At 43.1% G+C, this 23,814-nt stretch overlaps 1 protein-coding gene and 1 long non-coding RNA gene across 6 annotated transcripts in view; one reads left to right on the forward strand and one right to left on the reverse strand.

The window, feature by feature from the left end:
* The window catches only part of OXNAD1 (oxidoreductase NAD binding domain containing 1), a 35,189-nt gene extending 25,266 nt beyond the window's left edge, over nucleotides 1-9,923 (forward strand). For both annotated transcript variants that reach the window (XM_090284372.1, XM_090284371.1), the window contains 4 exons: nucleotides 290-431; nucleotides 7,773-8,015; nucleotides 8,777-8,885; nucleotides 9,550-9,923. In XM_090284372.1, the coding sequence (XP_090140498.1) occupies nucleotides 290-431; nucleotides 7,773-8,015; nucleotides 8,777-8,885; nucleotides 9,550-9,704 (649 nt within the window). In that variant the 3' untranslated portion in view covers nucleotides 9,705-9,923. The remainder of the gene's footprint in view (nucleotides 1-289; nucleotides 432-7,772; nucleotides 8,016-8,776; nucleotides 8,886-9,549) is intronic.
* LOC150005144 (uncharacterized) lies at nucleotides 4,951-22,264 on the reverse strand. 4 transcript variants are annotated; one of them, XR_016512419.1, is made up of 4 exons: nucleotides 21,782-22,264; nucleotides 8,316-8,439; nucleotides 7,499-7,598; nucleotides 4,951-5,255 (listed from the first exon to the last, which is right to left on the reverse strand). It is a non-coding gene; the product is annotated as an uncharacterized LOC150005144 (long non-coding RNA). The 4 variants fall into 4 exon arrangements; XR_016512418.1 differs by having other exon boundaries at nucleotides 8,160-8,439; XR_016512420.1 differs by lacking the exon at nucleotides 21,782-22,264 and adding an exon at nucleotides 18,350-18,648 and having other exon boundaries at nucleotides 8,160-8,439.
* Nucleotides 22,265-23,814: the final 1,550 nt, after the last annotated feature.

The following is a 23,814-nucleotide window of genomic DNA, read 5'->3' on the forward strand; positions in this document are numbered from 1 at the left end:
CAGATTTCCTGTTTTGTTTTGAGCCCAATGTGTTAATTTGTGTCTTTCTGGGAATATATCCATTTCATCTAAGTTATCTAATTTTTGGTCAAACAGTTGTTCATAGAATTCCTTTATAATCTTTTATTTTTGTAAGGTTGACAATGATGTCCCACTTTTCATTTATTATTTTAGTAATTTTCTCTTTATTTTTTCTAAGCTAGCGCTAAAAGTTTGTCAGTTTTGTTTACCTTGCTGCCCACTTTTAAAATTGCTTCAGCAGGAATAATTTGCTTGTCTTTCCTTTTAGGGTTGATTTCTTTATCCCAGGAGTCTCTGTGGTTGGTGGGTTCTCAATATGCTCCAGCCCCAGACTGCTAGAACAAGAGAGAATAATAGAATTGGCAGTGAAATATACAAACCACCCTCCTGCTCTCTGGATTCACGATCAGGTGAGCAAATCTCTGTTTAAATTTGCAGATTAGGGCATCTCTGCCTCCCACAAAATCTGTGTTTGGCTCACTGAATCTAAGAAACCGAGGTTTGAGTGAGAAGGGTAAATGCTCACCGATCATCCTTGCATCCAGAATTCAGACTCCAAAAAATCAAAGAAGCAGAACCTTTTTGGTGCATTAAAGGTGACGCAAAGATACTTTGGGATCTGGAAATTTCTTTTGGGTCACTAAAAAGTATTTAGTTGAGTATACTGTAGGAGTAAGACATTTTACTTTATATATAAAGTTTTGAAAATTGGCTCTTTGTATGTCTTGTAAATGGTAAGTCTACAAATCAGACTCTTTTATCGTAATCATCCTAAATAAAGGGAATTAAACGATCATTCTGTCATTATTTGGATGGAAGCCTGTCTCTGGTTAATACCGCTTGTTCCCAAAACTGAGCACCACTAACCCGGCGGTGCCGTTGCCTTTCTCCTTCAGTCTCCTGGGAGCTCCTCACACAGGATTCTGAGAGGGCATCCACCTGTGCTACTAATAACTCATGCTTCCTCACGGACCTCAAACGCAGTCCTGTGTAAGCTGCACGTTCATTCCCTCCTAGAACTCTGATAATTAAGGTTAAGCTCAGAGCAGATCAGTTATCTGTCATCTCAGTTTTTGACCCTTCTGTTTTTTTACTGCCATCCCCTTCACTTCTAGCAACAACCCATTCTATCCTACGCATTTTCTTATCTCCTTTACCAAAAAAAAATGTGTTGGTACAAATATTGTAGGTATAGATGAACTGATTTTAAAATTTATATAGAAGAGTAAAGGAACTCAAATAGCTAAAACAGTTTTGAAAAAGATGACTAAAATGGGAGGAATCATATTACTCAAATTTAAGATTAAAATAAAGCTACAGTAATCAAAACACTGTGGTATTGGTATAAGGATAGGCACACACACAGATCAATGGAACAGAATAGAGTTCAGAAATAAACTAACATACTTACTGCCATTTGATTTTTGATAAAGGTGCTAAAGAACTTCAGTGGAGAAAGGATAAGTTTTTCAACAAATAGTGTTGGAATAATTGTCTATCCATATACAAAACGAAATAAGCTCTCATACTTTATAATCAAGATTAAATCAAAATAGGTTGTGGATCTAAGTATAAAACATGAAACTATACAAGCTTTAGAAGAAAGCATAGGAAATATTCTGTACTTGAAGGTGGGCAAAGAGTTCTTAGACATGACACGCAAAGCAAGATTCACAAAAGTTTAATATATAGACTTAATCAAAATTTGAAATGTTTTTTCTGCAAAAGACCCTATTAATAATTATCAACACAAGCTTCAGACTAGGAGAAAGTATTTGCAATTTAGATATCCAGCAAAGAACTTGTATCTAGAATATATAAAGAACTCTCCAAAGTCAGTAAAAACAACGAACATAATGTACAGTGGTCAAAGCATTAAATAGGCACTTTACTAAAAAGGACATAAAGATGGCAAATAAGCAATGAAAAGATGTTTTAACATTTTAACATTAATTTTTAGGGAAATGCAGAGTAAAACCATATATAGTGCGATATTGCTACAGATCTATTAGAATGACTAAAATTAAAATTTTGATAATGCCAAGTGCTGACAAGGTTGTAGAGGGACCGTAAATCTGTTGTGTATCTAACAGGGATGCAAAATACTATAGCCATTCTGGAAAGCATTTTGGCAGTTTTATATGAAATTAAATACACACTTGCCATAGGACCCACCAATACCACTCTTCGGTATTTATACTAGGGATACGAAAGTTCTGTTCATATAAAAGCCTGCATGTATGTTTATAGCGGTTCTATCAATAATTATCAAAAACTACCCTACAATAGGTGAACAGATAAACTATGATGTTTTCATACATTGTGTTGTTATTTGACAATAAAAACAGATGAACAATTTATTGATGGCACACAACTTGGGTGACTCTCAGGCATTATGTTGAAGTGAAGGAAACTAGACTCAAAGGCTATGTAGTGTATAATCCTATTTATATCACCTTCTGGAAAACAAAAATACAGTGGCGGAAAACAGATCAGTGGTTGACTGGGGTGGGGTGGGGAAGGGTGTGAGCATAAAGGAATAGCACATGGGAGTTTTTTTGGGAGGCGGGGAGGGAACTGTTTTTTATCTTGATTCTGGTGATAGTTACACAGATCTATGTATGTGTTAAAATTCATTGAACTGTGCATCAAAAAAGTCTTACTGTAAAATAATTTTAAAAATAAAGGATTTTTAGGTCTGGGTGGAGGGGGGCATAAGATGTATGTTCTTCTTATGGTTTACATGTCAAGTTGTGTCTGTTCAGAATAACCCTTAGTTGCTTGCCTTAGCATTTCCATTGTGAATGTATCCTGCCACATTTTTATCCTCTGACCTCTGAGTCCTTCCTTCCGTGCGACCTCAGCTGCATCATTCTTTTTTAGATTCCCTATGGATTTTCACCCATTACTATCTCCAGGCTACATCCTGAGTCCCTAGAATGTGCTACAAGGGTGGAATCAGCAAGATGTTCATGTGCCCTGTGCTCGCTATTAAAATGAGCTTAGCCACCCCGGCTCCTAGTGCCACAAGCCCCTGCCAGTTGTCAGCCTTCCACGTGACCTGACCTGGTCCTGGTCCATAGCTCCCTGCTTGGTTTCATGCCTCATCGGCATTTCAATGAGGGAACTTATTCTATGAGGCTGTAGAAAATCTCCAATGGCATTGCTTGAATGCACATTCTAATTGTAGTGCTTGCTCCATTTTGCCCAGTGGGAATTGGAGACAGCCTTTATGAAGTCAGATTTTTCTTGGAACCATTCTCAGGTGGCTCTGTTCCCCCTGAGTATTTGTCTCATTAAGCTGTTAGAGTGGACAATGGAGGCACGTGAGTGTCTGGGTGGCAGCAGGCTGCTCTGTTGGGACATGGGATAAAGTGCCATAAATGTCTTCCTTTATTTTATCTGCTTTGGCTCCAACTCCTGGCAGGGTAAAGGGTTCTAGACAGCTATTGTGCCTCTGCTCCAGTTGCTGTGGAAAAGTTGTTTATTTCACAAGTAAAAAATTCATATCTAAATTAGATACATTGCTATGTAATTGAAGGTAATATCCTTTTACTCATTTCCATATTGTACTGTACAGACTGTGAGTCTTATGCTCATGTTACCCTGGCAGTTTTTATTGATCAACAGAAGACAAAGATGGCTTTTGATTCTTTCCAGATGCTAGCAAATTAGAAGATAGATCTCCTGAAGATTATTTTGTCACTAAGGAGACGACAGGCTTCTTGAGTATTATCTTTCCCTGGAGCATGTTTTCTTGCCGACTTTAGGGTTGAAAATACTGCGGTTTCTAAAAACAATAACGTAAAGGCTTTGTTTGTTGTCTTTACTAAGCATGCTGAGATGACCATTTGAGAAAATTATTTCTCTCTCATTTCATAGTCTCTTTTACTCTTAGATTCTTAGAGATAAAGAGCTCAGTGTACAGGCAAAGGAGAGGGGGAGGCAGGGTGTAGAGAGAGTAAATCTGCTCTCATTGTTAGGCAGAGACTCTTGTATCATAAATTCTGTTTTTCAGACTTGAAAGGAAGGAGTATTTCAGAGCACTTGGGTAGGCAGTCTAGGGGTTCCCCACATTTCAGTTCTTACTAACAGAATGCTCCCTTGCTGCTAATTTCTTTTGTCAAAAACGAAAACCACTTATCATCCTCATATGAAAAAATCTCCTGCATATTTAAAGTAGTTAAGTTCAGATTTATTTTTTCCCTCAGAGAAAGACTTTCCATTCATTTAACAGTTCTTTACCAATAAGGACCTGCTTTGTGAATTCAAATGTTTCATTTTTTTCTTAGATTTTCTCTGAGATGAACTCTTCTTTAAATGGCAGAGGCCCAACAACTTACAGCCTCACCTCAGAAAGTGCTTTCTGCTGCCCGCTGTGCCCAGTGCAGGTGTGAGCACCAGAGGTCTGCTCTTCAGAGGCATGTGGTACATTACTGCTTCTTAGCAGGAGCTCATTCTCTTGATTTATGTCAGGAACATGGAATGGAACAAACCTGTTCTCTTAGTGTAAATTTCTTTACTTCTAGGTTTATTTTTTTTAGTGATAGGAAAGAAGGAAGCAGGCACCCCTAACACTTTTCCTTCCAGACAGCCGCAATGAACACAATACCCTCTTATATGTAGCTTAATTCCCACAGGGAGTCATTCCCAGTCTGTGTCACGTAATGCCCACCACGGCCCTGTGGGGTGAGCAGGACAGGTGCGGGGACCTGTTATCCAAATGCGACAGCAGGGGCTCAGAGCAGTAAAAGGACTTGCTGGATTTCATAGAGCCTGTGATTAAAATTCAGTTTTCTGACTCCTAGATTACTGCATTTTTTTCCAAGACAACATGTTCTGAACCCTGTTAGATCCAATCCCCCTTTCTAGAACTATTGTGATATGAAATCCAAAGTTAATGTAATCATCACATTTAAAAACTTTTTTTTAACATAAATAATTTATTGCACAGAATTTAAGGAATTCCTAAGCATGCTTAAAATTATAAAGAATCAACATTCATTTTAAAGTTACAATTTGTTCCCTGGCTGGGTTGCTCAGTTGGTTGGAGCACCATCCCGTACATTAAAGAATCACAGGTTCGATTCCCAGTCAGGTTGCATAACTAGGTTGCAGATTCGATCCCCAGTTGGGGTGCTTATGGGAGGCAACTGATTGATGTTTCTCACATCAGTGTTTCTCTTTCTCTCTCCCTCTGCCTTCCTCTCGCTCTAAAAATCAATGGACACATCCTTGGGTAAGGATTTAAAAACAAACAAAAATAAATAGTTACAATTTGTTGTGCATGATGACACCTTTCCCCTGAACAACCTGAAGACTGCCTTTTATGAGGAACTTTTTAAATAGAAATGAATAACTTAAAACCACCAAGTTTTCTAGACCCTCTAAAACATTTTTCTGAGGACCCTATTATAACCTGAGATCCCCACACATGGGATTCACCTGGGACATGGTCACTGGATATGCGTGAATAAGGCTGAGCATCTCACATGCCACACCACTGTCCACATGGTGAGGGTCCCTAAAGAAGGGACATTTAAGAAATGCTCGTCTCTCTCACTGCCAGAAATCATCACACACCACACTTAATTTTTGTTAGGAAAGGTACTCATGAAGTAGAAATGTAGGTCACAGTGTCTTTGCAGTAACTTTAGACCAAGAAAGTTCTAAACTGCTGGGGGCTTAGAGAGACTGCAATCAAAAGGCAGGTGTGGCTGCCTGCCACAAGGAAAGCCAGACTCTTGAGACAGGTGCTGGTGCAAAAGGAAAGAAGTGTATTCAGGTGCCACAACCTGGGACAATGGCAGACTCCTGTCTCAAAGACTATCCCCCTTCCTGCTGAAGCCCCCAGTTCTTTCAGGCATAGGGTGCAGAGGGCTATTTCTCTATTCAATTATCTTGCTTGCTTTTGGTGTGCTCAGTGTAAGAATCTCCGCCTGTACCATCTTGGCCAGTGCTGGAGACTCCCTGGCGCTCCCTGACTGTCTACGTTAACAAGCCTTCCTAATGCCCTGGCAGCAGGCTGACTTCCTAGTGAAAAAAAATTTTTTTTAAATAATGTAATTCTCCAAGTGTTAACCAAAGGGGAAACAAAGGGAAGGGATTCATAAGCAAATATAATGTATTTCATCACATAAACAGTTGGGCATATCTAAACGAGAAGATGAATGAGGTAGTCCGGTGCCCGTTCCACAGTGTAGAATCACCATGAACACACTGTCTGCAAGTGCAGGTGGAACAGGCTGTTGTGTGTGGAAGGACACGCACTCATGTTACCGACTGGGACGTGGTTTTCCAGAATAGTGAACATATATAGTGAAATTCTGAGTACCACAAAGTACAATCTACATCAGCAGTCCCCAACCTTTTTGGCACCAGGGACCAGTTTCGGGGAAGACAGTTTTTCCACTGATGGGAAGTGTGGGGGCAGACAGGAAGTGGAGCTCAGGTGGTAATGCAAACAAAGCTCCACTGCTCCCCTCCTGCTGTGCGGCCCAGTTCCTACCAGGCATCGAACTGGTACTGGTACCAGTCCTCAGCCCGGGGGTTAGGGACCCTGATCTACATGGTGGCTGTATTCTAGAAAATTCAGACTATGTTAGATCTGTGCAAACCCCCCCCCCCACAAACCTTTGAGGTTTTTCTGTAAAATGAATTGGAGCCTAGTCTCAGATAATTACAAACCAGTTTTCACCTATACATGTCCTATGGGTCACTCAGAAGTCTGTGCTGGGCAGTCCTGTGTGCTGCAGATAATGGTATGCTACTAAACCGGCTCTCTGAGTGAAGAAAAAGCTCTGATTTGTACATTTGCTGATTTCTGTGTGTAAACACTCCCACAATGGCCGATGTCAAACTAGCAGTAGATGGTGGCTCACAAAATTCCTGCACATTTAACCATCAGCTTAGTAGGCACCAGCTCTGGAACACCGCTAACTGCATAGGACATTAAGCACCTCTGGCCCTGCCTTCTAAATGCCAGTTGGGTTCTCCAAATCATTGTGACAATAAAAGTGTCACTACAAGTTTTCAAAATGGCTCCCTCAGGGACAGTATTGCCCACGCGAAGAAAACAGTGTATTGAGCTCTGATTGTGTTCCTGGTGTAAGTGACTTCACAAATAGTGGGTACTTTACATGGGTGGATGTATGTAGCACTCATCTCCCTAGTGTGAAGCCTCAGGCTTCCTGTTCTCACTGCTTTGGGGAGAAGGGAACAGAACTGACTGGTGTTGCATGCTGGCTACTGGCCTCAGTCTGTGGAGAAGGTCTGGCTCTGCCCTGCTGGCGATAAGGAAGAAGCCCCCGGTACCCACACTCCTCAGCTCTGATGAACCAGGGCAGCCCTAGCTAGTGACACGTGGCCCATCCTGCCTCTCTCAGCTCCATGGCTTTGATCAGGAGTGCCACTCAGGAATGGAAACTCATCCTTCAGAGCTGTTCCCTGTGCCTCTTTTCACAACCCAGTTCCTCACCTACATAGTTAACAAATGGCCAAATTATTCAAGTGAGTCTCCTTTCTTCGATACTGGAGCAGCTGTGCAGTGTAGATCACAAGGCAGAGTAGCAAATGGCCTGTGTAATGGACAAGTGGAATCAATTCACAGGGCCCTGGGAAACTTGAGAGCAAGCCGTAAAAATAGTCCTAAATACTGATAAAAATGCTGGAAGTAGACGCAGTTTTACTAAAGAACATTGAGTTTAAGACCTGTGCTACAAGGACTTGAGGATCTTTTCTCTCCTGCCTAGTGTACACTTAACTCTGAAGTGGCCCTGAGAGTGGGCGGAGAGTTCTTCTTTGACCCTCAGCCTGGAGATGCCTCTAGGAACCTTGTGATGATTGCGGGAGGAGTCGGAATTAACCCTCTACTCTCCATCCTGCGGCACTCGGCGGATCTCCACAGAGAACGGGCAAACAAAGGAAGTGGATATGAGATAGGAACAATAAAACTATTCTACAGTGCAAAAACTACCAGCGAACTCCTGTTTCAGGTAAGGGAGAAATGTACATTTCATAGCTTGCTGTGAGCAGACATGTCCCGGTATTAGTTGTCCATGGAACTTTCTCTGTTCTGCCTTCTCTGCGATAGTCTCAATCTAGTCATGTTCAAATGAGAATTAAGCAACTCATCTTACTAGGACAATTAAAACAGCCAGCGTTGAGGAGGCCCTCAGTGACGTGACAGGAGAGGGCAGGTCTGGTGGGCTTGAATCTGGAGGTGGATGAATGGAAAAGTCGCCATGGCCCTGAGACTCTGTAAACAGAGTCAAGAGACGCACGAGTGGGCTCACCGTTACAGGAGTAGGTGAGACGTATGTGGTTGGGACCCAGCTGGGTAAGTGAACCCCATCAGTTGCATCTGTTGACCCGCAGTGCGTTTGATGGGGAAGGCTTTCACTCTGGATTGCTTTGCAGCTGCAGGGATGAACAAAAGAACAGCAACAGTTAAAAGGCACAACTGTGGTCAGTGGAACTGCCGCTTAATTGCCAAAGCCTGAGAAAAAGGAAAAAGAAAAAACTCCCGGAGAGTTAGTAATATGCTTGTTAGCATATTCAGATTTCAATTAAAGCCAAATAGCCCTCTGTGCTCCGAATGGTCTGGCCTGCGAGGCTGCAAACAATCTCCCTCTAAGTGGAGCGCGAGAGCGGCAGACGTGTGCAGAATGGGAGGCGAGGTTCGGCGTCAGTGGTTGTGCACATCTGGTCTGATTTTTTAAAATTGTAGTGTGACCAAATATGTTTGACATTCCAGAAAAATATCCTCGATTTAGTAAATGAATTTCCTGAGAAGATTGCATGCAGTTTGCATGTTACAAAGCAAACTTCACAGATCAGTGCAGAACTGAAGCCATACATCACGGGTGAGTCCCCTGAAGGTATTCTGACTATCCCCACGTAGTCATTTGGTGGACATGCCAGTTGGTTGAGTGTAGATGCTTTATTGTTTGGAGTTGCTGGCTAGGAAGGTCACTACCTGAGGAATTGGGAGGTGATTCATCATGGAAAAATAAGGAGAGATTTAGTTGTATTTACTTATTATATATAGTTTTCCTACTGCCAATATTAAAAATTTATTTCCCACATTTTTTTAGGGAGCCTTTGCATCATCACTGTAGTATGCATGCAAAGAATTTATATTCCAACCTTGACTGAATCGATGCCATTTGCCATCAATGGTAATTTAAATTACTTGTGGTTTCTCCTGCCTGGAAAGATTTTTCACAAAATAGTTTCTTTACTTTGCTGAAAGCAGTTTTGAATCTCTACCAAAGAGTAGTAAGTTCACTGCTCCTATCCGAAGAGGGCATTACGATTACCTTCCTGCTTTACTTGCCATAAGTTTCGGTACTGTGCTGGGGTCTGGCCCCAGGTGCCAACAGGGGCCATCGTGTGAATGACTTGAGATTAGACTCACTAAGCTTGAGTTACTGAAAATAAACACTGTTGCTGAATTGTGGTTAGTCCTTCTTCATTTCCATGCAAACACGTCTGGCTTAATTTGGTGTTTATTCTCTTTCTTGGTAGAAGGAAGAATCACCGAGAAGGAGATAAGAGATCATATTTCAAAAGAGACTTTGTTCTATATTTGTGGTCCGCCTCCAATGACAGACTTTTTCTCCAAGCAACTAGAAAACAGCCATGTTCCCAAAGAACACATTTGCTTTGAGAAGTGGTGGTAGGGAGTGGGCAAAGGTAGCAAAGAGATGGTTGTGAGATTTACTGAGGACAGTAAGATTTTATGTTATATGGTTGTGGCAAGATGAATTTACTTCTACTCAGTCTTTTTAAAGGCTGTGAACGAAGTGACCTGCTGGAGAATACAAGAAAAACCACCCAACAGACTGAAATGATAAACGTTTTGCAAAGACTTCATTGATTAAACTTTATTTTTTACTGTATTGACTTTCTTTTATTAATACTGTTTGATTATCTCATGATGTACCTTGAATTGGTCAATATAGATTTCTATAAGTATATAGACATATATTGAATCATATGAAAATGTGGTTTTGTGTGTGAAGTAAAGGCTGTCTTTAAATTATTTGACAGAAGCCTATATATATCTTTATCCAATAAACATAATTTAAACACATTCTTAATAATGTTACTTTGAAAATTTTTTATACTTTAAGACATGGTTGACCTTACCATGGCCTGTAGCACTGCTTCTTCAGACCATCCAAGTCAGGTTTGGAAACAGAAAATGGTTAGGAAAACTACTGCTTTAGGGAATTGAATATCCAGCATATTTGCTTCATGTTAAAGAATATCCTAAGTATGTATCCTGACTAATTGTTAGTTTCTTCTCAAATGAAATACTTTCTGTGTTCTGTGTCTTGGCTGCCTGCCTTAACACTTCGTGCGGGAGGCGGCTTCTTGTTGGGGACAAAGGCGTTGGTGACTGCTGTGTTCACGTTGACTCTGCTTTCAGTGGCTGGGCTGGCTGGCTGTAGAAATGTGCTTCGGATTGATTAAGGGTGTAGAGCCATTTCCAAATCCTGCTTCTCTGCCTTTTATTTCATTCCTTTGCCAGAGTCCTTTCTGGCAGCAGCAACTCCTTAATACATACTTGTTGAATGACTGAAAGAAAGCAGCTAACGTCTAAGCCCGGATGGGGAGGCAGCCTCAGGGCGGGGAGAGAGCGATGCAGCCTGGTCCCAAGGCTGCTCTGGGCCAAGTGCTAGAAAGCAGACTGTAGTTCTTATCCTTGTTTAGATTTTTAAAAATCCAAAAGAAATCTATGAGTCAAGGCCAGGCCATCCTTTCTTGACAAGCAGTCTTAGGCTGAAAGCTATCTGCTTGGATAACACTGAGGATACAGGGAGGCTGAAAGGAGGACAGATCAGTGCTGGAGACCGAGGAGCTCCAGTCAAGGTGATTCCATTCTTAAGCTGATGAGAGAAGACAGGTTGCCCCGGGATCTCTGGCTGCAGGCCTCACAGCAACTTGGGGGCTTAAACACATCATTGATTTATGGCTGATGGCTGCAGCATCATTCTAGCCTCTATCCTGTTTTGAATTTTGTCAAGTTTTAAGCAGAGATCATTTGTCAACTATTTTTCTTTTGTTTTTTTTTTTTTAATTACAGTTGACAATATCATTTTCTGCTTCATGTGTACAGCATAGTGGTTAGACAGTTACACAATTTACGAAGCAGTCCTCCCCCTATTCCCTACGCTGTACTTTAAATCCTGTGTCTGTTTTGTAACTGCCAGTTTTTACTTCTTAATTCCTTCACCTTTTCCCCCCAGCCCCAACCTCCCTCCCATCTGGCGACTGTCAGTTTGTTCTCTGTATTTATGGGTCTGTTTCTGTTTTGTTTGTTTATTTTGTTTTTTAGATTCCACACATAAGTGAAGTCACGTGGTATTTGTCATTCTCTGTCTGACTTATTTCACTTAACATATGCCCTCTAGGCTCGGTTCCAGATATGAGTTAAGTGGGAAGAAAGAGGGGCCCTTGGCCTGGTGGGCCTGTCAGCACCCATCAAGGCAGTGATCATTGGCGTTTCAGAGGTGAGGGGAACGTGAGAAGCTGTGGCCCCTCTTAAGGAGCCCTGACTCATTAACAACCCCAAAATGTCCAGGCCGAGGGCTGGGCTGTAGGGTTGAGTACTCGAGAGCATAGGAGCAAAGCACAGTGTGATTCAGGGATATGGGAGCAGCAAGGGGCTCTTCTGCCAACTGGGCAAAGGCAGCTGGTAGGGGAGGAGACACAAGGTAGGGAGAAGGTGGCTGCCCAGGCCTTTCTGTGTTGGGTGGAGGTGCCTCCATCCACCCAACACCATGGTCTGTGCACCTGCTGTTGTCATAGAGCAAGGGCCACTTGTCCTGGAGATCCCAGCTCTGTCGGCCACCCTGCCAGTGACTCACTGCCACCATCTGTAAACTGTGAGATGGGTCAGGTCGTGACCTTCGCCTGGACTGTAGTTCCTTCTAGCTCTGTTGTTTCTGGTGTGTGGTGCTGAACAGTATTTCTGGTCTGCTGGCCAAGAACATCCGGTTGCTCCTGCTTACCAGAACAGTCAAGATCGCTTTGGTACTTACATTGAGCTAACTCCAGCCAGGGCACCTTGGAGTTTATTGTGGTGCCTGAGAATGCAGACTGGAGAGAGCCCTCAAGCCGGACTGCCTGGGTCCAAATCTCAGGTCTGCCACTTACTAGAGAGATGATCTTTAGCAATTCTCTTAACTGCGTTCGGCATCAGTTTGTAAGTATACACACATGTGCACACACTTGCATCTGCAGATGATATTACCTATCCCATCGGCTGTTACAAGGATGAAATATGATAATATATGTAAAGTGCTTGTCAGAGCGCTGCCCAAGTGTATGATTAACATGCTATTCCTTCGCCTATTCAGAAGTTCAAGAGGTTGGATGGCTTAGGCTTAGTTCACTAACGTGTAACCTGCCTGTGGGCAGGACCCTATTTTGTTCAGCGCTGTGCCTGGCATACGTTAGGTACTTCATAAACGTTTCTTACATGGGTGAAAGGGCCTGCACAGCGCTGCTGAGCTGTGTTAAAGGAATTCTTGAGGATTCTTCTGAGTCTATGAGTGTATGAAAAGATGGTTCTTCCTGTGACAGGAGACCCTTTCACAGTCTACTCAAGAGATAGTGGGAGTCTTTTGCAAATTTAGAGAGTTAGTATGAGTACCAGTGCTTACCAAAAAATGGATCAAATACCTGGTCTTTCCCAAGCGGTCCACCATCAGAGGCACAGAGTGTCTGAAGGAGGACATCCAGCTCGAAGATAAGGATGTTCCCTGGGACCCTGGTTTTAGTCAGTAGCTCTTACTTTAAAAAAGAAATCTTAGGAAAGTTTTCAAAGATACATTAAAGTGGAGAAGACAGCAAAATAAAACCCTATGCACCCATTACCCAGCATCAGTGATGGTCAGCATTGTGGTGTTTAGTTCTGTCTCCCCTCAGCTACTTGGTGTTTGTTGTTGCCTGGTATATTTTGAAGCAAATCCTAGAAATTACATCATTTCACCCATGCTTCAGCGTGGATCTCCAACAGATGTATCATTGCAGCACGACCACAGGCCAACATCATATTCAACACAAGTAACAACGACTCCTTAATATCAGCTAAGACCTTTCCACATTGTTCTCCCTGCTGCCTCAAAGTCCACACATTGCATTGAACTGATAAGTGTTTTAACTTCCTTTTACTTGATGGCACCTTCTTTCCACTGCTCACACACACATAGACACTTTCTGCCCCGTCATATATTTGTTGAAGAAGCTGGGTCATTTGTCCTTAAAGACTTTCCCACACTTTCAACCCGGCTTACTTTATCCTCAAGGTGTCATTTAGCACCACCCCCTATCCTCAGTATCATGTCAACTGGTAATTAGAGCTAGAGCTAATTTAGATTCAGATTCAAGATTTTTTTTTTTTTGCAAGACTTCATTATAAGTAGTGTTGTATACTTCGTATTTCACACATGAGGGGGCACATAATGTCTCACTTTTAATGTTACTAAGATTGATCAATGGGTTCAGCTTTTGTCAGCCTCATCCATCCAATATAAAGTTCTCTATCAACCTTTTACCTAATTATTAGCAGCTATTGATCATTGCTTATACCTACAATTTTATTAAGGATTAATGGTCCATGTCTATCATTTTCCTGCATTTATTACCTGTGATTATTTGGTAAAGAATTTTCCCTCACTGACTTTGCCCTGAAATGAGTATGAACAGGAAGGACAGGATCAATGCTTGATTCTTGCCCTTTAAAAAAATCATTTAGCCTATTGTGAGTTGGTGCCCTAGCAACCTCCAAAGGTGAGCAGAGTTTTTAAAGTATTGTTATGAACTCTTGGCTTTTCATACATTGATTGCTTTTGTCCCTTACGGTCAATATTGTGATGTCCACCTTGTTTTAGTTTGCCCCCACGGTGTTAGTGGTCCGTACTAAGTCGTGGGGATGGGTGGGTTTGGGGCTCCTAGGGTTGTAAAAAGTGCTCTAATAAACAGGAAAGAGGGAAAGACGTTGAGTGTGGTGTCAGGAAGCCACATGAAGAAAGTGTCTCAAGGAAGAAGGATGTGTCACGCTGCTAACATGACAGGAGACATGAGTTCTGCTATTTAGCAACTGGAAGGTCATTGGTGATTTTGAAAAGATGGATGTTGAGGGTGATAATATTGGAGTGGGTTTAAGAACAACTGGTAGGAAATAAATTGTAATGAGTGTATAGGTAAGGACTCTAAATTTTACTGTTGTGTAAAGGGAATAAAAAAATGGGATAGTAGCTGGAAAGAAGTGGTGGGAAGAGAACTCCATATTTTTACTCATTTTTAAAAATTTGCTTTTTACACTTTTTATTTTGGAATAATTCAGATTTATGGAAGACTTGCAAAGTGAGGGCAGGGTTCCCATATACCCTTTACCCAGCTTCCTTAAATGCCAACATCTTACATAACCATGTAAGATGGTATGTGTATGAAAACTAAGAAATTAACAACGTCGTTAAATTGATACAAGACTATTAACTAAAGCACAGTTGGTGTTTTTAAGATGGGAGAGATAATAGACTGATGGTATGACAGACTCTCCAGAGGCATTCAGTGGGACTCCAGCTGGGGAGGAGAGGACCTTTTCTAGGGGATGACAAACTTGTTAACGGTCACTTAGTGAGCACCTGCGGTGTACAGTCACTGCTAGACGCTGGAGGTAGGAAAGTATAAGACTGAGGTCATCTTGAGGAGCAAGTTAAATGCTTGGAGGAACTATTTTTTATGAGGCTAAAAAGTGATAAAAGCCATCTTCTGCAAAGAAGTATATTGAATACTGAGACTGTTTCAACAAGATTGAACGTAAATGTGCTCTGGGGGAAATATATCTTTTTGCAGCTATGGCTGGTGGGAAAGGAAGCTGTGGAAGATGGATATCTGGGCGAGACATTGGCTTGCTGGTGTCCTGTGGGCAGCAGGTGGGAGGGGCAGTGGCAAGGGGTGTCCCCATGCTCTGGAGACAGGGCTGGGGGGCATTGTTGTTATGGGATGCATAGCTGCAAGCATGTATACATGCACGTGTGTAAGTACAAATACGTGTGTGCATGCAGTGATTGTCGAATAGTACCCAATGCCTGAGGTTTGGTTTTTTTTCTTTTTGAATGGAAAACAGCAATTTCCTTTACTCCTGGTTATTGCAGATAGTCACATGCTGATAATTTAACCTGAGAGCTGTTATTTCATTTTGTTTTAAATGAAACTCAAAGCAATATACTGTTTTGATCTTAGAGAAATAGTGAAATGTCTTCAATATCACTCTTTCCTAACATGCGCATACACAGCCAGCGTGGTAATGACCTATAAAGATACCTCCTGACCCACCATCAGAGCGATGCGTGCATTTTAAAAAGGTTTGTGCTCAGGAACCCAGACTTCCCTGGTTGTTGAGCGACATCTTGGTCAGTCTGTTCTGAGTTATTAGAAAACTCTGCCGGTGCCCATTAGCCTCTTCCCTCTCACCCTGAGTCCCATTTTGCTGTACTTCAGCCTCCTAAAATTTTGTCTGTTGCTCTGTTCTTTTTTAATTACTTGATAAATATGATTGTAAAATATCCAACAATATAAATATAAAAGTATGTACACTAGATGCTGAAGTCCTCTGTTCTCCCACCCCACCCCCTCACCTAGGATGAACTTCTGTATAAAGAGTTTGCTAGGGATGCTGTTAGACATTTTACAGTGTATTAATCTTATATACATGCACAGGTATATGTGCTTGTTGGTTTTATTCTTTTAACACTCCAAACCTCTGTGATGAACATTTATAATACATTGTTCCAAGTCTGGAGTTATTACGAACAATATTGCAGCAAACACACTTGTTCATATAATTTCTGTGTTGTATTCCTATTGAGTTTCTAGAAGTGTCATTTCTGTATCAAAAATCAATTAGTATTGCCCTGGCCAGGTAGCTCAGTTGGTTAGAGCATCATCCCAATACACCAAGGTTGTGGGTTCAATCCCGGGTCAGGGCACATGCAAGAATCAATAAATGAATGCAGAAATAAGTGGAATAACAAATCAATCTCTCCCCCCCCCCTTCCTCCACCTCTCTTTCTAAATTCAATGAATAAAAAAATTGGCTAGTACTGCCAAATTACCCTTTAAAAAAGCCGATTTGTATTCTAATAGAATATGAAAATACTAATTTCCCTACCTTTTGGCAAAACTAGAGATTCTAAGTCCCTTAAACTGATTTTCCTAGTCTGTTGGGTAAAAATATGATTTAAAAAAAAAATTAATGTAATGATTTCTCCCTAGCATATATATTTTTTAACCTAAAGTGTTTTAGCCATTTCTCTTCTTTTGAGAATGATATGGTTGGACTTTATATCCACATTGATGTCTGACTGATTTGTAAGTCTTTATAAAACAGAATGAATGCTAATCCTTTACTATACATATTGCAAATATTTCCCCCTCCGTTACTTATCACTGAATTCTGTTTGTTCTAACTTATACCAGAGTTTAAGTTTACATATAATCAAGCATGTCAGTCTTTTCCCTTGGCTTTTACCAACATATTTTCTTTTGATATTTTCATAGGTCTTTTATCCACTGAGGATTTATTTTTGTGCTTGGTGGGGAATAGGGATCTGGCTTTTTCCACATGACTCTCCAGTTGCCCAACACCATTTATCAAATATTCTGCACTTTCCCCATTGATTTGAAATGCCTCCTTTATCACATACTAAATTCCCATGTATAAGTGGAATTTTTTCCCCAGACTCGACTATTCCATAAGTCTTATTTATTGTGGTTCTGATGTCACATTGTTTTACTTACTTTAGTTTTTTAGTATATTCTATATCCCCTCCACAAACACTTTTTTTTTTCATCTCCAGATTATTTAAAGATGAACAAATGTTATGCATAGTGATATAACTTTTATTTCCACAGGGAAAGGTAGAAAGGAAGATTGATAGGAAATAGTTCCTCTGGGGTTACCTGAATTCATTGGTGGTCTAGAGTTTGGCTGGAATACTATTAGCAATTGAACATTATTACAGCATTACTTGGCATTTGACAAGTACTTCGTTTTATCTCACTAAATCATTCCCCAACAATTAGGGGGAGCAGGCATGGTGAGTGATGCTGTCCCACTGTACCCATATGGGAGATGAGATGGAGGGTTAGATGGCCTGCCCAAGCTCACGTGGCTGGGGACCGACAAAGCCAGACCTCCCAGACTGGTCTCCTTCCTGTCCTTGTGGAGGACTTTCCACAGACTCAGCCTTGGGCTTGTTCCCAAACCCTCCCCCCCATTGAAGAGGTAGTTGCCAGCATCACCATTAAAAAATGTTTTGGGGGCAGAATTCTGGTTCTGTCCCTCAGACCCAAGAGAGACAGTTTCCTTTGCACAATGATATGCCTGACCCATGGCATTGCCCCAGCAGCTGCTTCTGCCCAACAACTCCCTCCAGATATGAAAGGCATAGTTCTTTGAGTCTTACGTTCTACTGGTTTTGTAAAATAATGTTGAATTATTATTCAAGTCCTGAAAAATAATCCATGAGACTGGTTTTAGGAAAGTTCCAAACAACAGCAGAATCACGGGAGTATTTATTACTCTGAGGAAATGCCTTTGATAAGGACAGTACTCACCTGTTTCTGGTATGGCTGGTAGATTCCGTATCTCCCTTACTCTCCAATCAATTGCGAAATTCAGTCAGTTTTTGCTCCTAAATTATCATCAAATCTGTCCTCTTCTCTCCCTTTCCACTGAGGTTCACTCTCACCTGGACTAAAGCACTGGCCTGCTACCTCACACCTCTGCACTCCCTGCACACCAGCTTGCTCATTCAGCAACGGAGATCTTTTACAAAAACACGAATCTTATGTCATTTTCCCTTTGAAACTAATCAGTGGCCTCCCATTATTTCTACTGTGAGGACTGGAACCCTTCCCATGGTTCACAGGCCCTGCTCCATCTGGCCTCCGGCTCACCTCTGAGTCTTCCCTGCTCCTTTGCCCCTTCTCCGCCACAAACACTGCAAAGCTGCCTTCATGGGTTTCTTCCAGTGACTTGAACAAGATAGGCTTCTTCAGATCCTTCCCTTTTCAAGTCTTGTCCCTCCTAATTGCCAACACTTACATATAGCTCTTCCTGTATGCTATCCATCCTTTAAGCATCTTGCATGTACTAACTCATTTAATCCTCACAACCATTTATCCCCATTTTACAGGTGAGGTAAATGAGGCACAGGGGATAAATAACTTGCCCAGAGCCACACACCTGGTAAGTGGTAGAGTCTGGATTCTCGCTGGGGAGACTGCCTCCCTGTGGACTGCTTACCTGGTGCTCCTCTCTCAGGGCTCAGCCTCACTCTGATGTCCTCCACAAAGCCTTCCATAAGCAGGTCACACCCCCGTTCTGCCTTCACGGCATCCTGTACTTCCCCACAGCTCTGACCGCAGTGTTGTAACTATAGGGACAACTCCTCAGTGTCCCTTGTAAGCTCCAAGGGAGCTGGGATTGCATCTGTCTCGTTCATTGCTGCCTTCCCAGCACCTAGCACAGTGGTGGGAGCATTAAAAACTATATATATGTGTAGCCAATAATCCAATCCCTTTTGCCCACATAAATGCACAGGTCTCCCACGTGGCCTGGCTGCCTCTGCTGGAGGGAAATGCCACCCCACACTGTGTTGCAAATACCTGCCAGGTTCCGAGAACCAGCTGTCTGTCACCAGTTAAGTTTTTTTAATCTGGCCACAGAGATGATCATTATCAACAGGAACCTGTGGTGAACATCGTTTTACTTCCTTCTCTGGCGACAGCCACCTCAGAAATCCCAGCCAAAGGCTTGTTGGGTCTTGTGCTTAGAGCTAAAGTTCACATGCTTCCCTGTTCTAAACTCTGGGAGCCAGGTACAGGAAACCCAGACTCTCCTGGGAAGCTGCATTGGTCGTTTGGCAGGTCACCGAGCGGGCAGAGTGCTAATGAGCAGAGGCACACCCTGCTCTGCTCACGCAGTCGGCTCCCAGCCTGTGTAGGGGGGCTGCTGGAAACGGGGCCCGCTGAGACACGTGGGGAGTCAGCTGAGCTGCCTCCGGCTGCCTGTCTGCACCCCAGCCCCCTCCTTTCTGCATCCCCCCCACCCCCACCCTTTCAGGACTTCATCTTTAGTTCCAGCTGACGGTGTTGGCCCGCACAGGGCCGTGAGCTCCAGCAGGACAGCCAGGCTGTGCTGTTCTCCGCAGTCCCCCAGGGCCAGCACGCCCTGCACGGGGTATGGGCCCAACCAAAATGCGTTCCCTGACGGATTTCAGGTCAACCTATTCCTGCTAATAAGCATTGCTACATCTGAAAGCTATTCTTGAGAGATGTTTTGTGGTTTAGAAAGGCCATAATTAATATGTTTAGAGTTCTGATAAAATGTGCTTCATAAGAAATAAATTAGAACGTCTCTTAATGTTTATTTTCTTGAAGTTGGTCCCATCAGGCATAATTCCAGTGAAATATGATCAATTTGGAGATTGAAAACAGTTCAGGCAAGGATTGTTACTTATAAACCACTCAAAGATTTTATAAACATTACAGTATGTCTGTTAGTCAGCATGGGATATTCTATGCTTCAGTAACAGATAAACCTCAAAATCCCAGTGGCTTAGCCCAGTGAAGGTTTACTTATCTCTCATGCTGGGGTCCATCCTGAACTATGCCAAGGGCATTGGAGATTAAGAGAGGGTTGGGGTTGCATGGGGTACTTTAAAAGGTCAGGCTCAGAACTGGCTTACATCACATCTTGCTCAAGTGCCATGGGCCAGAACCCAGTCACATGGCCCCAACTGCAAGAGCAGCTGGGCAGTACAGGAGCCCATGCGTACTGGGTGAGCAGCGATGGTCTCTGCCACATTTATTACCTATTGGCATTATGATTTCCTGCTACCCGGAAGGCACTTTCCGTGAACCAAGCACTTGACCACACCTTATTAATCTCACAAAAATCTGGCGAGGTGGGGATCATTAGCCTCATTTCACACATAGGAGATTGATGCTTGGAGGTGTGAAGAAATTAAGTGACATTACCTTGTACAAGGTAAGCATTCTAACACGCTCTATCTGATCCCAGAGTCTGGCTGGGCTTTTCCACTCAATGAGCCCGCTATAGAACAGCCTTCCACTTCACTAACAAAGGTGTCTCCATACCTCACCACTTGGACCTTGTGGCCGTGTGCACTGCACAGCAATACAACTGTATTTCTCTAAGCAGATTTGATGAGAATTCCACCCCCTGCCCTGACTGCCCTGGGAGTGATGCCTACCTCTGCCCACTATCCACTCCGGAAGCTCTGACGGTGAAGAGCAGGTTTTGAAAACATTTCCTGGTGAAAGGCTCCAAATTCAGCCATGGTTCCACAGGAATGTCTCTTTTCCTAGATTTCTTTCCCTCTCTAGCAACCTCCTTCCACAAATGACTGGGCCTAAGAACTACCAAAACCCTCCATGGCAGTCTCTCTGTTCCCTCCATGAACCGGCTTTGGCCTCCCCGAACCTCAGTGCCTTGGAATCCCTGGAATGCCCCGTTGGGCTGCCCAGTGGTGGCAGCAAAACCTATCACAGTCACTCAGGTCCCTACTTCAGTCACCTGATCACCCCTCCAGAACTCCCTGTTCTTCAAGACCCTCTGTGATGCCTGCAGCCTCAAAGACTAACAACCGTGTGCATAAGCCTCCTGTTGCCAAACACTACAAGTCTTTGCAACTTTTACTGGTCACTGGGGCCTTGTCACTGCCAACGATGACCCACACAACTGACACCAATCACAGGAAATTAAAATTTCCTTCAGGAATTTGCAGTGCACATGCAGTGCATATCCAGGGTGTTGGGACTGGATGTCAGGGGCTTGGTTGTTTACCTTTTATTAAAGCATTGCACTTCACAAGGGGCAGGCTGTGATTTGATTCATAGCAGCCCTGTGGCCAGTGGGTCTCACCTTTGGCTGCACCTTAGAATCGCTGTGTCGGGGAGGGGTTACGAGTCCCGATGCCCAGCCCAGAGCAGCTACTCCCAATCTCTGGGCTGGGACCCAGGTATTGGGTTTTAAATCTCCAGTGACCCTAAGGTGCAGCCAATTTGAGAACTTCCTGCAGAAGATTTACATTTTGCCAGATACCAGCAGGGGGTGTGGAGAAGTGAGGGGAGAAAACAAGACCTTCAGGAATTATTTGTTAGTCTGGCTCTAGGGCCCAACTTCCTAAGAAATTCAAATGAGCTGAAGTCACCTTTAATTTTTTTTCCCCATGACACATTCAGCCAGCATAAATGTCATTTAATTATTGAAAAATGTACCCAATGCTGAGTGCCGTAAGGCCGGCTGCCTAGAGGATGCAACCTGGGATAGGCTTTTCAAAGTTGTGAAAGATGAGTGTCATTTCTTCCCAGCCTGCTGCTAATGAGCATATATTTTTTTAAAAGCTGTGATCCTCTGAGATACAGGCTAAGAGATAACATTTTTACTAAATCAAGATACCGTATAGATATTCCTGAGTATAATTATGAAAAAATGTCATTTTAAAATAGTTCTCTTTGAACAGAGCTGTCAACCTTTCTAGGTAAGCCGTGGGGGTTGGGGGTGGGGGACTTCTGCTCCAACATCTAGAGGAAAATGAGTCTACAGTGTTGCTGTACAAGGGTCTTCAATTCTGCTCTATATAAATGTATTACAAATGTGTTCTATTTTAGCAAACTTGTAAACAGGGAAAAGACTCATTAAATAACTTACTTAAAAGCTTGGTGCAGTGGCCAAGATGGAGGCGTAGGTAGACATGTTTCATCTCCTTGCACAGCCATAAGGATTACATCTACCTCAAAACAAAAAACAACCATAACTATCAGAAAATTGAACTGCATGGATTCCAACAAAGATATAAAGAAGTAATACTCCTCCAGATAGGTAGGAAGAGTAGAGATGGGAAGCCAGGGCAGAGAGGATGTGGTGTAGCAGTGCAAGGCAGTGGCTGTGACCAGCTGGTGGAACAAGCAGTCACACATCATTAAAGCCAGGAGGGACATCTGGGGAGGAAGCGACAAGGCAGTGGCTGTTGCTGGCCAGCAGAAACAGCAGTCACACATTATAAAAGTCAGGAGGGACACCTGGGGAGCGTTCCCAGTCCCAGGTTCCAGTGCTTGGAAAATAAAGCCCCATTGTTTCTGGTTGTGCAAACCAGTGGGTGTTGGAGCACAGGAAAAAACTGCCAACCTCTCCATTTAGAGCCCCCCCGGACCTAGAACCTACTCAAACCCACCCACTCTGGGAAGCACAACTAGGGCAGCAGCTAGAGGAGCACCAGTCACATACGGGAAGCAGGTGAAGTGACTGGAAAAGGGGCAAGCACTGAGCAAGCAGCATTGTTCCCTCTCAGACCCCTCCCCCCACATACAGTGCCTCAAGGTGGTAAAAGCAGTCGCCTAGTACTGACAAATACCTAAGGCTCTGCCCCTTACAATGTAACAGGTGTGACAGCTCTACCTAAGACACAGAGGCAAACACAGGAGCCTGTCAAGTTGAGGAGACAGAGAAGTATGACCCAAAAGAGTGAGCAGATCAAGGCTCGAGAGAGAGAACTAAGCAACAAGGAGACAGCCAACCTAATAGATGCAGAGTTCAAATCACTGGTGATGACAATGTTCAGATAAATGGTTGAGTATGGCAAACGCATAAGGGAAGAAGTGAAGGCTATACTAAGTGAAACGAAGAAAAATCCACACAAAACCAATGGTACAGGGAAGGAAGCTTGGGTTCAAATCAACGATTTGGAACATAAGGAAGAAATAAACAGTCAACCAGTACAGAATGAAGAAGCAAAAATTAAAAAAACAAGGAGAGACTTTGGAACCTCTGGGACAATTTTAAGCATACCAACATCTGAATCATAGGGGTGCCAGAAGAAGAGAAAGAGCAAGAAATTGAAAACTTATGTGAAAAAATAGTAAAGGAAGACTTCCTCATTTGGCAAAGGAAATAGACATACAAGTCCAGGAAGCACAGAGGGACCCAAACAAGCTAGACCTAAAGAGGACCACACCCAGACACATCATAATTAAAATGCTAAAAGTTAAAGAGAGAATCTTAAAAGCAGCAAGAGAAAACAGAGTTACCTGCAAAGGAGTTCCCATAAGACTGTCAGCTGATTTCTCAAAAGAAACTTTGCAGGCAAGAAGGGACTGGCAAGAAGTATTCAAAGTGTTACAGAAACAGGGGAGCCCAAAAATCCCCGGAGTTTGCGGCTGGGGGATGGGGAGAAGGAAGCAGCTTTCAGAATGCCTCTACACGCCTGAGGCTGGTGTCTGGTGTCTTTCATTATGCAAAATTGCTTGGATGCTTCCAAGGCCTCAGGTGGATGGGAGGAGTCTTGAACCAGGTGATGGTACGGAAAGCACACAGAGCCTACGTGGGGTTCTGTGAATGGTCAGAACTGTTGGAAACACCCACTGCGTCAGAGGATGCAGTCAGGGATATATAGGCCGCCGCAAACACTTTGGGGGACAGCGCGCTCTGGGGCTGTCTCCCTCGCTGGCGGGTGTTTGCAGAGGTGCTCTGGAGAAGGAGGGGAGATCCACGCGGTTTACAGAAAGAAGACAGTTTACAAGGAGGCTGAGAATCCCGGCGGTTTTCTATTGAGAGCTGAAGGGCACCGCAGCACAGAAAGGACCTCCCCAATCAGATTGAATGATTGGCAGCCGCTGGTAAAGCTGAACTGTGTTTGGGAAGTAGGGAGACGGTGTTTCTGACCTTCCTAAAACTGGCTAGGTTTG

The sequence above is a fragment of the Furipterus horrens genome, unplaced genomic scaffold (assembly GCF_987537825.1).
Source record: "Furipterus horrens unplaced genomic scaffold, mFurHor1.1.pri manual_scaffold_7, whole genome shotgun sequence".
Taxonomy (NCBI): Eukaryota; Metazoa; Chordata; class Mammalia; order Chiroptera; family Furipteridae; genus Furipterus; species Furipterus horrens.